The 16821-nt window shown below is 33.0% G+C and overlaps 1 protein-coding gene across 1 annotated transcript in view; it reads right to left on the minus strand.

Moving 5' to 3' along the window:
- LOC140441126 (uncharacterized) overlaps positions 1-16821 on the minus strand; it is a 39444-nt gene that overhangs the window by 13414 nt on the left and 9209 nt on the right. Inside the window, exon 5 of the mRNA XM_072531622.1 lies at positions 808-2781. Within this exon, the coding sequence (XP_072387723.1) occupies positions 808-2781 (1974 nt within the window). The remainder of the gene's footprint in view (positions 1-807; positions 2782-16821) is intronic.

Genomic DNA, 16821 nt, shown 5'->3' on the forward strand with positions numbered 1-16821 from the left:
ACTTATTCTGCAATCATTTTGAACTAATTTTACAATATCTCGAGTTCTCACTATTGGATTAAAGTCTAGTAAACGCAATTTTTCATCTTTTTTTCAAGGAACAATTTTTATTTTAAATTTTTTATGTCTTTTAGTTTACAAGCTAGATCCTTATAAACAACTAAATTGTTTATAATAATTGTTTACCATTTGGATCGAAATCCACCCTCAAAATTCGTAATCAGCAGCCAAAAATACATTAAAAAAACTTGGGTGGACTCATTAGATTGGAAAGGCTACGGTGACCTAGCTGGGCCACCTAGACTAGTAGTTATTGACTCGACAATTAGACTTGAATTAGTAGAAATAAATCGTTTTAAAAATTCAATTTTCGATGATATTGGGAAGATTAAAAAACAATGTCGTGTTTTCATAGTTTATTTTATACTTAATATATCCCCTTGTACGCGTTCTGAATCAACTGCTTAAACGAATTTCAATTATGTAAATTTTATTCTTAAATTCTTTTTCTAACTTCCTGCTTCACTGAATAATTGGTTAAAAAAATTTACACTTAAAACTTTTCTCCAGTATGTGACGTAACGTGATGTTTAAAAGCACTCTGTTAAGTAAACTGCTTAAAATAAATTGCACATATCTGCCTTGCCTCCAGTGTGCATTCCCAAATGCCTTGTCAAACTTCCTTTTCGATTAAATTGTGCAAAACAAATTTCGCACTGTAAGGCTTTTCTCCAGTGTGTATTCTTAAGTGGTTTTTCAAACTGCCTGCTTCACTAAATTGCTTAAAACAAATTATACACTTCTAAGTATGTATTCTTAAATGTCTTTTCAATTGTCCACCTTGAATAAACTGTTTAGAACAAATTTCACACTTGTAAGGCTTTTCGCCAGTGTGTATTCTTAAGTGGTTTCTCAAACTGAATGCTACTCTAAATTGCTTAAAACAAATTTCACACTTGTGAGGCTTTTCTCCAGTGTGTATTGTTAAGTGCTTTTTCAAACTGCCTGCTTCAATAAATTGCTTAAAACAAATTTCACACTTGTAAGCCTTTTCGCCAGTGTGTATTCTTAAGTGGTTTCTCAAACTGAATGCTACTCTAAATTGCTTAAAACAAATTTCGCACTTGTAAGGCTTTTCTCCAGTATGTATTCTTAAATGACTTTTCAAATGTGCACCTTGAATAAATTGTTTAGAACAAATTTCACACTTGTAAGCCTTTTCGCCAGTGTGCATTCTTACATGCTTTTTCAAACTGCCTGCTAAACTAAACTGCTTAAAACAAATTTCACACTTGTAAGGCTTTTCCCCTGTGTGTATTCTTAAGTGTTTTTTCAAATTGTTTGTTTCAGAAAATTGCTTAAAACAAATTTCACACTTGTAAGGCTTTTCTCCAGTGTGCATTCTTAAATGTCTTTTCAAATAATCTTCTTGAATAAATTGTTTAGAACACATTTTACACTTGTAAGCCTTTTCGCCAGTGTGCAGTTTTAAGTGTTTTTTCAAACTCCCTGATTCACTAAATTGCTTAAAACAAATTTCGCACTTGTAAGGCTTTTCTCCAGTATGTATTCTTAAATGACTTTTCAAATGTTCATCTTGAATAAATTGTTTAGAACAAATTTCACACTTGTAAGCCTTTTCGCCAGTGTGCATTCTTACGTGCTTTTTCAAACTGCCTGCTAAACTAAACTGCTTTAAACAAATTTCACACTTGTAAGGTTTTTCTCCAGTGTGTATTCTTAAGTGGTTTTTCAAACTGCCTGCTTCACTAAATTGCCTAAAACAAATTTCACACTTGTAAGTATGTATTCTTAAATGTCTTTTCAATTGTCCACCTTGAATAAATTGTTTAGAACAAATTTCACACTTGTAAGCCTTTTCGCCAGTGTGTATTCTTAAGTGGTTTGTCAAACTGAATGCTAGTCTAAATTGCTTAAAACAAATTTCACACTTGTGAGGCTTTTCTCCAGTGTGTATTCTTAAGTGTTTTTTCAAATTGCCTGCTTCACTAAATTGCTTAAAACAAATTTCGCACTTGTGAGCCTTTTCGCCAGTGTGCATTCTTAAGTGTTGTGTCAAACTGCCTGCTACTCTAAATTGCTTAAAACAAATTTCACACTTGTGAGGCTTTTCTCCAGTGTGCATTCTTAAGTGTTGTGTCAAACTGCCTGCTACTCTAAATTGCTTAAAACAAATTTCACACTTGTGAGGCTTTTCTCCAGTGTGTATTCTTAAGTGTTTTTTCAAATTGCTTCTTTCAGAAAATTGCTTAAAACAAATTTCGCACTTGTAAGGCTTTTCTCCAGTATGTATTCTTAAATGACTTTTCAAATGTCCATCTTGAATAAATTGTTTAGAACAAATTTCACACTTGTAAGCCTTTTCGCCAGTGTGCATTCTAAAGTGTTTTGTCAAACTGCCTGCTACTCTAAATTGCTTAAAACAAATTTCACACTTGTGAGGCTTTTCTCCAGTGTGTATTCTTAAGTGGTTTTTCAAACTGCCTGCTGCACTAAATTGCATAAAACAAATTTCACACTTGTAAGGCTTTCCGCCAGTGTGCATTCTTAAGTGTTTTGTGAAACTGCCTGCTACTTTAAATTGCTTAAAACAAATTTCACACTTGTGAGGCTTTTCCCCAGTGTGCGTTCTCACATGGATTTTTAAATATTTTAATATATCAAATTCCTTCAAACATGTTTCACACTTGTGCGAAGTTTCTCTCGTGTGCGTTACCAAAGATCTTTCGGATTTCGTGTTAATCTCGTTCTGACGTAAACCTAAAATAAAAATCAAACTATAAAACCTTGCATGCAGAAACGGCAGATCATAAACAAAATGTAACAAAGTAAAAAACCAAACTAAGATAAAAACTCAGGTGATGATGATAATTATAGTCCAACGATTTATTGTAGAGGGTGATTCATTGGTAAGATCTAAATTTAAAAGTGTTTACTGTTGGGAAATTCCACAATCTCTGCATAATCATTATTTCATAATTTTTTTAAATACGACGATTGGAGCTTTTGCTTGAATTAATTTGTTAAATCCACACATATCATTGAAAATTTGTTCATTTCATCTAAAAACTGTCATCGACAAGGAAATATGTGTTACGGCGATGACACGTGAAGATTCGTATTACCATCGAATTCATATTTGTCATCATTTTACATTTTGATGATGGTTGAAAATTAAATGATCTGGTATTGTTAATATCTTAGTGAGAATTACATAACCAATAGATGGCCAATCAGCAAAAATGTTAAATTTGTGTTCGATTGCTTTGTCTGGATAGTTTTTGTACTCATTTTGTTAATTTTTTTTTATTGTGAAGAAAGACAAAACATTAGGTCAAAGCTAGACGATTCTTAGTATATTTCACCAGTGTTTCGTGAAACAAAAATGGATATGATAAATGGTACGAGTATACGACATAAATGTCATAGACCTGTCTCACAAGAGGTGGAAGGTATATGATGGACTAAAAACACTACTTTTCTTTTTACACAGCAGTATCAGGACAACATTCGAACGTATTGTGCGCGAGAAAAAACTACTACCAAAAATGGTTCTAAACCTTCATACACAAATCAGTGAGAACGAAATATATTAAGGTGGTATGTCACAATGTTTAAATTTATATACTTTTTAGGTACAATTATCGTCACTATTTCAAAACAAATGTTCAACTTATGATTATGTACGTGAACTGTAAACTTTCTACAGTAGACTAGCAGCGATTATCCGAGATAATTGGGACCGTGACTACGTCGGATACGGAAAAAACTCGGTTGAGACCGAAATTGGTTGTACTGGTAGAAAAATACGTAAATAACGATAGCTGTGGTCATTTTAATAACTAAAAACTAATGCAGCACTGTATATAAAACAAAAAAACATTTACCTTATCAATATTACTGATTAAAAAAGTCCTTGATTGATTTTGGGGTAAGATTCATTCCTCTTTTTGAGGTGGCGATGTTGCGCCAACATTGAAAATGAAGGACGTCTACTGGCGTCTATTATTCTTGATGCTCGATGTATACGAGAGCTACTTCAAGCATTGGAACGAGAAATCTTTTGAGTTATCTCATCTCTACCTTCTTCTTTATGGTTGATGTTTAGAACTATATTTTTGTTTTAGAACTATGTTTGTTTTCTACCTGAAATCATTTTTTCTATGATTTTTAAATAGCGGATGCAGATGCAATCACAAGTCAGCTCTTCATCCAACCTGTTTAGCAGTACCCGAAGAAGTATCCACCGATAATTCCACTTCATTGATAGCACAAAAGTTTTCTCCTCCATCCTATAAACTTCTTGTGGAATTCAATAGCTTTTGCTTGGACTATTGGTCCACTTATCGGGCTGCCCAATCCACTCATTTGTGAAAACAAGTGGGAGGATTGTTGTGAAGAACAACGATAAAAACACAAGAACAACGCCTGAGAAGCTTGTTCATGATCTTCTTTATTTATTTTCTTTTGTACCAATCCACTCCCACCTCTCACACTTCGGTTGACTCACTGTTCGATTTGATTCCGTTTACGTTTCCAATCTCCCACAGTTACTTCTCCAACACCTAAATCTGAAGCAACCTTTTAATTGCATTTAGTTTTGTTTCCAAAAATACAGCTATTCTCTTCCGTTTTCCACTCATATTGCATAGTAAGAACAACAACTTTTTCATATTCACAAAAATCAACTTATGAAACCGAAACTAATAAACTTAAATCAATACAATTTAAAAGAAAATGAAAACCAATTTCGCGACAGCAAACAAAACGGTAGCTCAACTCACACTGATTAACATAGGGACAATAATTGTAGACAAAACGTACAGAAATTTCTGGAAATAAGGCGGTGACCAATTTCTGAGAATTCCAGCTCAACTTAATAGCACATAACTGTTCGCAGTTGTTGTGACTCACCAGCTACGACTTTTGTCTCGGTTAACCCAAGGGCTCGGATAACCTAGACTTGAATAATCGCGAGTCTTCTGTATTTTAATGATATCTAGTTAAAATTTCAAAAAAAGCAATCAATTTTTCATAACTGTACTTAAATGAATCCATGTCATAACCTACTGGGTAACCTGCGTAAAACTTGCTATTGTGTAATAATATTTGAACTTTTTTTCGAAATTTTTAAATTAACCGTACCTAAAGATAAAATTACAATTAAAATCTGCAAAGTAGGGATTTTGTTGATATTACCGTTGTCAATTTGGTAATGATAAATTAGTTCGGCTGTGAGTTAATAGTTGTCACCTAATAAGTTCACGTGCCATTTAGTAGAAGGCAGCAGTGATGTATTAAATGGTGACAGATGCGCGTTTGCTGAATTTGAGAAAAATCTGCAAAACATTGAAAACTAGTTTTCTGGTTATGTCAATTTGTCTATGGGTTCTGCAGTAACCATGGAAATACGAATCACGTGGTATTGTTTAACAAAGCGGCATCTCCAGTTAATATTTTGGCCTAGATTGACTTTCGATCATTATTGTATAAAGTCACAGTGTCTTAAAAAAATACAAATACCATTTTTATCATCTGCAGCGTGACGTTATATAATTGTGGTTGAAAGTCAAACAAGGCCCAAAATGTCTCGAGATGTTTACTGGGGGGATTATACTGGTTTTGACAAAATACATAGATTACATAAGCTCTAGCATGTCACTTGGGGCTTATATAAAAACAATTAAGTTTAATTCACTTTTTAGCAAATTTAATTTTTATAGACAGAACAATATTATGTAATCATCGATTAATTTTTGTCAGTGTATTTAAACAGTTGTGTAAGTGAAAAAAATTGTTGAGATGTAATTGAGTAATAATTAGAAATGATATGAAAATGTGAAAGTTTCTGAGGACAAAACTTCCCCTGTTGACAATTGATATGAAAAACAATGTTATTGTAGTGACGCCGTTTTATAACTGACTTTTAGATTTCTTAGAAATACTGTTCTTATAAATAAATAGTAACTCAATCTTTTTTCACTTGAGAATTAGCATAATCCCTTTTTTACCATTATTAAAGGCCGATTCTCATTAGACGTGCAAGGCACCGGCAAGGCACATGCTCGGCACGGGCAAGGTTTTCGGAGTCAATTCCCACTGCGAAAGGCTTGCCGTGGGATAGTTGATAGTTGTTTTGTGTAGTGAACAATTTTCAAAACTTCCACGTTAATAAAAATTGCTCTAATATTAGACGAAGAAGAAACAGAAAATGGAAACAAATATTGCAGAAACAGAAAAGGACGTTTTTGGGTGCATAAAATGCTAAAGAAACGCAATGAAGAAGGAGAATTCGCACCGTTACACTCAGAACTTTTAGACGATGAGACAAATTTTTTTAAATATTACCGAATGACTATGTATGAATTTAACAACTTATTGACGCATATTAAGGAACATCTTCAAAAACAAAATACTTCTTTCCGGGAATCCATTTCACCGATGCAAAAACTTGCAGTCTGCTTAAGGTATGTACTGAAACTATTTACGTGTCGTTATTTTGTCTCCAACCTATTAAATTTTAATTTTGAATTGAAAGGGTATATTTATAATGATGAATTATTTTATTTGGGTTTATTATAGTTTTTAATCAGTTCTACAGATTTTTATATATATACAGATTTTGATAAGTAACATATCAAGAATTCTCAAGGTACCTACCATTTAAAAAACTAAAAAATATACTACATTCTAACTTACTACGTAGTAACAAAAGAACTATAATCAGTAACATAATATGTCTCATCATTCAGTATCCGTCGGTGAAAAATTTTCATAATATGATGAGGCTGCTGATGATGGAGGCATAGAGTAACTTGAAGATGGACCAGATGGCACCGATATTGCTGAAGCAGTCGCATATGGATATGGTGAAGATGGTAGCTGATCTTGGTGGTGTGGAAGTTGTTGACTACCTTGGTATGGTGTATTAGGTGGTTTATTGTGGGAATAATAAGTTATGGGAAATTGTTGAAGAAACTGTTGGCCAATATATTTACCTTCAATATCAGAGACAATGGTAAAGATTTTGTTTTTCACAAGATACTTATCAGCAGGTGAAAATTTTTTTATGCTATTTTTAATGCTTTTAAAAAAATAATCAAGTTCGTCTTTTTGTTCACTTTGTTTTTTTTGCTCTTCTAGTAAATATTTCATAAGAGTACCACTAGCAGTTTGTAGGGTAGAATTATCTTTGTCTTTTTGTTTGGGTAATTTTCTTTTTTTAGGTGTATCGTCTGCGTAGCAGACGGAGGACTGTCAGGAACATTAGGATTTTCAGGGTTTGATTCATCCTCGTCATCCATTACAACGCTTAAAGTTTCACTTGCAATCGAAGTCAATCGTTGCTTATCTTTCATGTGAGGCCTTAGAAATTCTAATTGGTCCTCATATTTCCATTTTGACGTTCTATCTGCTGCTTGGCCTGTGCTAGTTTTTTTGGAGTTCTTGATCTTCCTATATTGACCCCGAATGGATTCCCAGCGATGTTTGCATTGTTCTGCATCTAAAAAAAATTTTTGTCAACAGTGTTATAAATGAATAAAATAAAAATACATTTTTCAGAAAATTCGCTTCTACAAACATTTGTTGTTAATCCTTAAAAAAAACCGACTTAATATCAAGTTAAATGATTATTTTTACTTACAGGGTTTTAGCCACAGGAGATTCTTTTCAGACAATAGCATTCAGTTATCGCTCAGGACATTCTACTGTGCATGTCATAGTTCACGAAGTATGTAGTGCAGTAGTAACTAAGTTACTACCAATTTACATTCCTCATAGGGAAGACTGGGAAAATATTGGTAGAAGGTTTTGGACTACTTGGAATTTTCCTAGTTGTTTAGGTGCTGTAGATGGTAAGCACATTGAAATTGTAGCACCCAGGAATAGTGGTCCCAATTATTTTAATTATAAAAAAACCTTTTCCGTTGTTTTACTTGCATTGGTAGATGCAAATTATAAATTTATAACGGTGAACATAGGATATTTTGGGAAAAACAGTGATGGGGGCATTTTTGCGAATTCTAGACTAGGAAGACAACTAGAAAATGGTTCCTTGGATATTTCTACCGATACAAATTTACCAGAATCAGATATTGTAGCACCCTACGTTATTTTGGGAGATTCAGCTTTTCCTCTTAACGTAACGTAACGTACAAGAAGGCTTTCTGTGGAACACAATGAACACATATTGAGAAATCTACCTGCACAAGGGGGTAATGCACAGCAAGAAGCATTCAATACTAGAGATATATTTACCCATTTCTTTAATTCGGAATCCGGATCAGTGCCTTGACAATATGAAAAAATATAAATTACAAGTGTATTTTCTACAAATTCTGTTTGTTTAATGTATGTAGCTATAGATCAACACATTTATTTTTAATAATAAATGTACTTACCTTGTTGTAATTTCTCACCAATTTCTTTCCACAGCCTTGTTTTGTACTGACTATCAGAATATCGTTTGTGAGAGAACTCATAAAGAGCCTCTAATTCTCGAACACAGTCAATGAGCATTTCATCTTGCTCCGATAAAAAAGCAAGTCTCTGTTGACGCTTCATTCTCTATCGTCACTATGAAACTGATTTCAAACAACCACGATTGCCGATTGCTTGCCGGTAAGGTATTCAGACTAGTTGTGACATGCACGGCACATGCTAGGCAAATATTGTCTCGAAAGAACGTGGCATGCAAAGCTCATCGGCTACCGGTGCCTGGCACGCATAGTGTGAATTAAATACCGTGAAGAAGCCGAGCACTTGCCTTGCATGATAGTGAGAATCGGTCTTTACTTGTATTTGAAACAATTGCAAATTTCTTTATCAGTTTTAAATAGAGACCGACCGATTAATCGGCTTCGGCCAATATTTAAACCTTCGGCCAAAACAAAGCCGAAGGTTTCGCCGAAGGTGGAATGATAAAATGCTTTGTCAGTATACTATACTATAGAAATAAAATAATCTCTGAACAATATGCTTCGGCGAGTCTTTGATAATTTGAATAATATTTACACCCTACTTTATACCCTTAACTAAAACGTTTTACAAACTTTCAGGTCAGGTACCTAGTAGGTAGGAATAAATTTTAACAATAGGCCAAGATGTCTCAAAGATCTTTATTTGAATATTTCTCACGTAGTAAAATTCTGATAATAATATTTTATTGTATTAACTCACGATTATTGGTGTTTTGACTAGATACCTAAATGGCAAAACATCGACAATCGACTATGAATGCAAATATTTTATAACAGTTTAAGTTTGTGGGTGCAGCATCGCTAATAGTTCTTATTTATCCGTGAAATATATATTATAATTTTAAAATAATTTACGTTGCAAAATCAGTTCAGGTTTGTTCTAGTGTTGTAAAAATAACTTTTGGTAAGTCTGTAATCCAAATCCAATTTGGGATTATTTTGAAAAAAGTGGCAACAAAGCTGCATGCAAACTATGTTCGAAGTCATTATCGCTTGGCAGTTTATTACTTAAAAAACAAACTATTACAAACATTAAAAATCATCTACAAAAAATTCATACAGAAGAATGGCAATCAGTTTGAGACACTGAAATGGGAATAAAAGTTCGAAAATTGGAACATATGAAAACTCCGCATGATGTTACACAACCAGTTTCCAGGACATTTCAGCCCAACCTACATCAAATAATGGAACTTAAGTCACCTGCTCTATGGCCTGATGATCGTCCGATATCATCTAGGATTGATAAGGGTATCATGGACCTTATTATTGTCGACATGTTACCATACTCTATCGTTGAAGGAGAAGCTTTTCAGCGTTTAAATTTTGGAGATCCTAATGTTACTTCCAAATACAGAAAAAAAAACGGAAAAGTTTTTTAGAACTAGTTTAATGCCAGCTACCTATGACAGAGTTTGGAAAAAAGTATCAAATTTAGTTTCTAAAGCCAAATGGATAAGCTTTACGTCAGACATTTGGAGCAATCCTGCTAAAACATGTTCTCTTTTGAGTTTTACAGCTCACTTTGTTCATAGTTCAAAACGTCTTAAAGTTATATTAGGCGCTAGTGTGCTTAAGGATGACCACACTAGTATGTTTATTGCAAGTAAACTTAATGAAATAATTAAAAATTTCAAAATAGAAAACAATGTTTATATAGCTGTGACTGATAACGCCGCAAATTATGGTCGCGGCTATTCATATTACACAATTTACATCTCTAAGATATGTGGTTCACTCATTACAACTTGTAATTCATGATCCTTTATTAAAACAGGAATTAATCGAAAACACAATTAAAAAATGTCGTAAAATTGTGGGACATTTTAAAAGGAGTGAACAAGCGTGCAGGTACCTGAGGCAGTTTCAACAAACTTGCAATTGTTGGAGCGGCTATTCAAACAGAAAGTTGCAATAAATTTTTATATGGTTGAACGTTGTGGTATTGAAGTTCCCAGTTCAGCATAATGGGAATTGATCAATAATTTAATTTCAGTTTTAACTTGTTTTTACCAAGTGACGCTAGATCTTTCAGCCGATTCTGCTTGCGTATCATTAGTTATCCCACTGATAAAAATGCTAAATGGTAAAGTTTCTGCAAAAGAGCAGGACTCTGAGGAGATAAGTTTATTAAAACTACGACTTCGTGAATCATTAATTAAAAGATTCGCTAATACTACAAATTTGCCAGAATTTTCAATTGCGAATCTTCTAGATCCTCGCTGTAAATCAACATATTTGACAGACGAGGAAGTAATTACATGTAAAGCAAGTATTTTAAAATTTTTACGTGAATCTGATAGCTCTAAGTTTAGTTATACAAATACAGCCATTAAGTTCCTACGGCCATCGCTTGAACATCATCATCTAAAATTACACATGTAGTAGATCTAGAAAACAATAGTCTTTGGAATTCACACGATACTTTTGTCACAGCCGTTCTAGATACAACACAAGAAATTCATAACGCCAACGATCCCAATGCAGATTACCTGGATTCGTATTTACGCGAGGCTTTGCTTTTAAGAAGTGCCGACATATTTCATTATTGGGAATCAAGTCCATATATTTCTTTAAAAACTGCAGCCAAAAAATTTCTATCGGCACCACCAACGAGTGTACCTAGTGAGCAGGTATTCAGCTCTGCTGGGCAGCTATACGCTGAAAGAAGAACTAATTTGTTAGGAGAAAACGCTGACAAGCTTCCTTTTCTTACGTATAACGTTAGGATGTTTGATTTCGAATATTAGCTACCGGATCCAGTAATCAGAAATACTCACTTGCTTTAATGTTTTTTAATGTTATTTTATTTTTATTATCGCTTCTATTACCAAATAATGTAGGTATAAATGTTTGACTTTTTTATCTCATAATTTCATATTTTTGTTTATCATTTATCAGTTAATAAAAATATAATGCACATTATTTAAATTAGTAACATATAATAGACCAACCTAAAAGAAGTACATCAAACATAGAGGTACATACAGCTGAAATAGAAGACCAATACCCGATATACGAAGAAGTAATACAGGCAATTAAAAAACTTAAAAATAATAAGACACCAGGTAGCGATGGTATACCCGCAGAGTGCTTAAAACATGGAGGAGAAGCGTTGTACAGTTCTATATACAAGCTAATTCAAGACATTTGGCGAGAAGAAACAATGCCAGATGAATGAAAAGAAGGGGTTATTGTACCAATACACAAAAAAGGAAACAAAAATCAATGTACTAACTACCGGGGAATAACACTCCTAAACACCACCTACAAAATCCTTGCAAACATCCTGCTAGAACGAACCAAAACATACACCGAAGGAATCGTTGGAGATTATCAATGCGGAGTTAGACCGGGCCGCTCTACCATTGACCAGATATTCACAATAAAACAGATAATGGGAAAATGGCCAGGAACTTGGCTTTCCAAAAAAACTAGTCAGGTTGATACGGATGTGTATGGAACGGTTACGATGTAAGGTGAGAGTTGGACAACAATACTCGGAGACATTTGAAATAAACAATGGACTAAAACAGGGAGATGCACTTTCACCACAACTCTTCAACTTAGCTTTGGAACACATAATCAGAAGTGCAAGAATCGAAAAACCGAATACAGTATTTCATCGAGAAGGACCAAACTTACTACTGGCATTTGCAGACGATATCGATCTAATAGGAAAGACACGATTAAGGATAAAGTAGACTTTCGTGAGGTTCGAGAAGGAAGCAGAAAAGATGGGGCTCCAAGTCAACGAAAACAAGACGAAATATATGTATATAAGCCGCAATAACCAAAGCAGAGACAGAATCGGTCAGAACATCACCATCGATGACTTTAACTTTGAGCGCGTTAGAGAATTTAAGTATCTTGGAACAACAATAACTAACGGATCACAAGAAATAAACAACAGGATCCAGGCCGGCAACAGATGTCTTTTTGCCCTCCAAAACCTTAAAAAATCGAAACAACTAACAAGACGTACGAAGATACAGGTCTATAAAACAATCATTCGACCCGTTGTGATGTATGGAAGCGAAACGTGGACGATAACAAAGGCAAACGAAGAGAGACTATGTGTTTGGGAAAGAAAAATCCTAAGGAAGATCTTTGGCCCTGTGCTGGATGAAGCATCAGGACAATATAGGATAAGAACTAACAAAGAGCTCGAAGAACTTTACCCAGACGCCAACATCATAAAAGAAATAAAGTCGAGACGACTCCAATGAGCAGGACACCTCAGAAGACATTCTGATGAACGAACAGTAAGACTGGTGTGGGAGGAAGTCCCAACTGGAAGGATACCACGCGGACGCCCTCGTCTCCGGTGGCGAGATAATATAGCAGGAGACCTAAGCACTATGGGCGTGGAGAATTGGATGGAGGTTGCTCAAGATAAAAAACAGTGGTGGCATGTTGTCGAGTCGGCTAAAACCCACGAAGGGTTGTAACGCCACGGAGTAAGTAAATAAACATATAATAGGTATATTTTATATTTTTAGTCACCTTCGGCTTCGGTCGAGGGTATTCTACAGGCCGAACTTCGGCTTCGGCCAAAAATATCACATTCGGTCGGTCTCTAGTTTGAAATAATTTTCGAGCAGGTAAAGAATTAAGAATTGTTGTCTGAATGTTGTCTAAGTACAAGTGATAAAATATTTCCAAATGAATGAACGATTTGTATCTATTAGTGAGAATTTACCCTTAGGTAGGTACATTATCAAAAAGCTTCTTGTGGAAGTACCATGGTCATGAAATTATTATAAAAAGTTATATACCAATAATGGTTGCGGTCACTGGATCAGGAGAAATGTTATCACCGTACATTGTTTATAGAGCTTAACATGTGTACCCAACATGGATAGAAAATGGTTTCACTGATGCTGTTTATAATCGTACCAAAAGTGGTTGGATGCGAGGGTAAAAAATTTAATAGGAGACAGTTTGTCGTCACCTTTCAATACGTGTAATAAAAATATGCGAAGAAAACAACAGCAAGTTTATTCTTCTACCACCAAACGCAACGCATCTATTACATCCACTAGATGTAGTGTTCTTTGGTCCTTTCAAAAAGACGTATTAATTCCTAACAGAAGTAGTGTTTTAAATAAACTTCGAAAACTTACCGACGATCAGCTAGTGAAGCAACAAATGCGTATGGCAATTGATCGACATTGGTCCATGACATTTGTCAATTTTTTAATGTTAATACCGAAAAGTTTGACAATGATTTTTATGTCCCTAGTAAGCCGAGGTGACAATAATAAAATTACACATCACTAAAAGACCTCAGAAGGAACCGATGGGCATTTAAAATTTACCAAAAGAATGTGTCATAAAATAAGTTTTTTTTCGTTCCCCGTTTCTTTTTTACAACGAGTCGAGTATAATTTTTGAAGCTATACTTCTATACGCGCGCTCCACGTTGGAAATTTGTACGGGAGTGAATCGGTGAAATCATTACATAAGTAAGATAATGAGTAAGAGAGAGACGGAAGATATATTTTCTCTCTCTTCCTCTCTCGAGAATAAAAATGTTCCTTTTGTATATATATTTAATATTATATATAATATATATATATATATATATATATATATATTTATATATATATATATATATATATATATATATATATATATATATATATATAATATAATATTTATTAATATTATTATTTATGTGATATGTTTTGTATTATTTATTAAATGTTCATAATCATTTTAGTCTTTTGTATTTCAAAATAATAATCTCAATAAATCACTGAATGACTGAGAACTATCAATTTTGAAATACGTTTGTGTCATGTCTAATTGGCAAATATTTTACGTGTTTGGTTCATACGCTGGTGTAGGTGAGTTCGAATCCCAATATGAATTTCCTTTTTTATTTTTGAAATATTTAAAAACCCCACGTTAGTCTTATTAAATATATGTAATATACGCAAAAATGTTAAATTTTAAAATAAAATGAAAATTTACAACATAATCCGAGTTGTTGGTTTTTGAAGTTATACTTCTATACGCGCGTTCGACTTTGGAAATTTGCACGGGAGTAACAAGCCTCGTTAAGCATGTTAAATTATAAATTAAAACTTGTAAATATTCCAAGAAAGTTCAAATGTGTACTTATATACACAAAAAACAACAATTAAATATTGTATAGTTGTATCACTAAACAATATTTTTTTTATTAATATTGTTATCATGGTAAATTAAACATATGCGTAAGTAAGTTACGTATATTGTCATTTTTAAATACTTATGAATATTTCATTTTAATTTGTATTAATATTATTATCATGGTAAATTAAACACATGGGTAAGTAAGTTATGTATACCTATTGTCATTTTTGTTCATAAGTTATGTAGACCTAAAAAGAGATGGGAAGACGAAGTCGATGGCCCGATTTGGGCTGTAGTGCCATTGGATGGATGGATGGATTGTCATTTTTAAATACCGAAGAATATTATTTATTTAATATCTTAGCATTTTTAGAATCGGAAACATTTATTATTTCCACTGATTGATTACTTTATTTTTAATTATTACCGTACTTATTTATATAAAATGCTATATTAAATTAATATTAAGTGCATTGTTTCTTTTGTGAACAACTGACCTAAATTTGTTTTAATGGAATCTTAGGTTAGAGTTTTAATATATTCGAACTAGAATCGTAATACACATCGCCTAATTAGCCGTGATCGTCTAGTGGACTAGTTGTTCGGATCCCACGTTGTGGCCGTGGTAAACCAGGTTCGAATTATGGTCATGGCAATGTGCTAACATGTCACGGTGAGGCAACTTTTTGTTGAAGTTATACTTCTATACGCGCGGTCGACGTTCGAAATTAGCACGGGAGTGAATCGGTGAAATCATTATGTAAGATATGAGTAAGAGAGAGACAGAAGATTTATTTTCTCTCTCTTTCTTTACTGGGAATAAAAATGGTCCTTTTGTATATATATATATATATATATATATATATATATATATATATATATATATAATATATAATATATATTAATATTATTTATGTGATATGTTTTGTATTATTTATTAAATGTTCATAATTATTTTAGGCTTTTGTATTTCAAAATAATAATTACAATAAATCTCTGCATGACCGAGAACTGTCAATTTGAAATACGTTAGTGTCACGTCTAATTGGCAAATTTCTTTCGTGTTCGGTTTATACGCTGGTATATGTGAGTTCGAATCCCAATATGAATTTCCTTTTTTATTTTTGAAATATTTAAAAACCCCACGTTAGTCTTATTAAATATATGTAGTATACGCAAAAATGCTAAATTTTAAAATAAAATGAAAATTTACAACATAATCCGAGTTGTTGGTTTTTTATTTTTATCTTCCACAAATGTTTTTTGAAGTTATACATCTATACGCGCGTTCGACGTTGGAATATTGAGTGAATTGGCAAAATCATCACATATGTAAGATATAGGTAAGAGAGAGACAGAAGATATATTTTCTTTCTCTCGAGAATAAAAATGTTCCTTTTGTAAACATATTTAATATTTATTAATATTATTATTTTTTTATTAATATTATTATCATGGTAAATTAAACATATGCGTAAGTTATGTATATTGTCATTTTTAAATACTTATGCATATTGCATTATAATTTGAATTGTATTATAATATTGAATTATGTGGCAGTGTATTGTATTGTATTTTTATACTAATAACAAAATTAACAATGAATTTTACTATAGAAAATTTGTCTTGCATTCAACTCCTTGTATACATATATGAAAATAAAAATATATATTTTCATTAAAATATTGATTCAATCTTTCATTTACTTACTATACTCCCATTACAGGTCAAATGTTTATATATAGCAAACGATGCACCATATACCTGTATACCTAATTCTTTCTCTCTTTCTGCTCTCTCTTACCTATTGCATTGCATATGTAATGATTGTGCAGATTGACTCCCATATTAATTTGTAAAGACGAACGCGTGTATAGAAGTATAACTTCTACCGGCAGTCCCACTGGACTGTTTATTTTTCGTAAGGAGAGGATGAAATAGAAGCAGAGATGAAGAAATAAAGGGGGTAGAAAGTCAAAGACTGGTTCTGGATCATATGTAAAGAAGCATTGAAACAAAATACAATTCCAAAAGATTGGGAAAATAATCTTATTCTAACAATTTATAAGAAAGGACATAAAACCAACTGGAAGAACATATGGGAGACATGTCTAGCATAGTGTTGTAAAATTTTCGAGAATGAAAAATCGGAGAATATTCTCGATATGGAGAATTTTCTCAGAATGAACCCTATGAC

This window comes from Diabrotica undecimpunctata, chromosome 1, assembly GCF_040954645.1.
Source record: "Diabrotica undecimpunctata isolate CICGRU chromosome 1, icDiaUnde3, whole genome shotgun sequence".
Taxonomy (NCBI): Eukaryota; Metazoa; Arthropoda; class Insecta; order Coleoptera; family Chrysomelidae; genus Diabrotica; species Diabrotica undecimpunctata.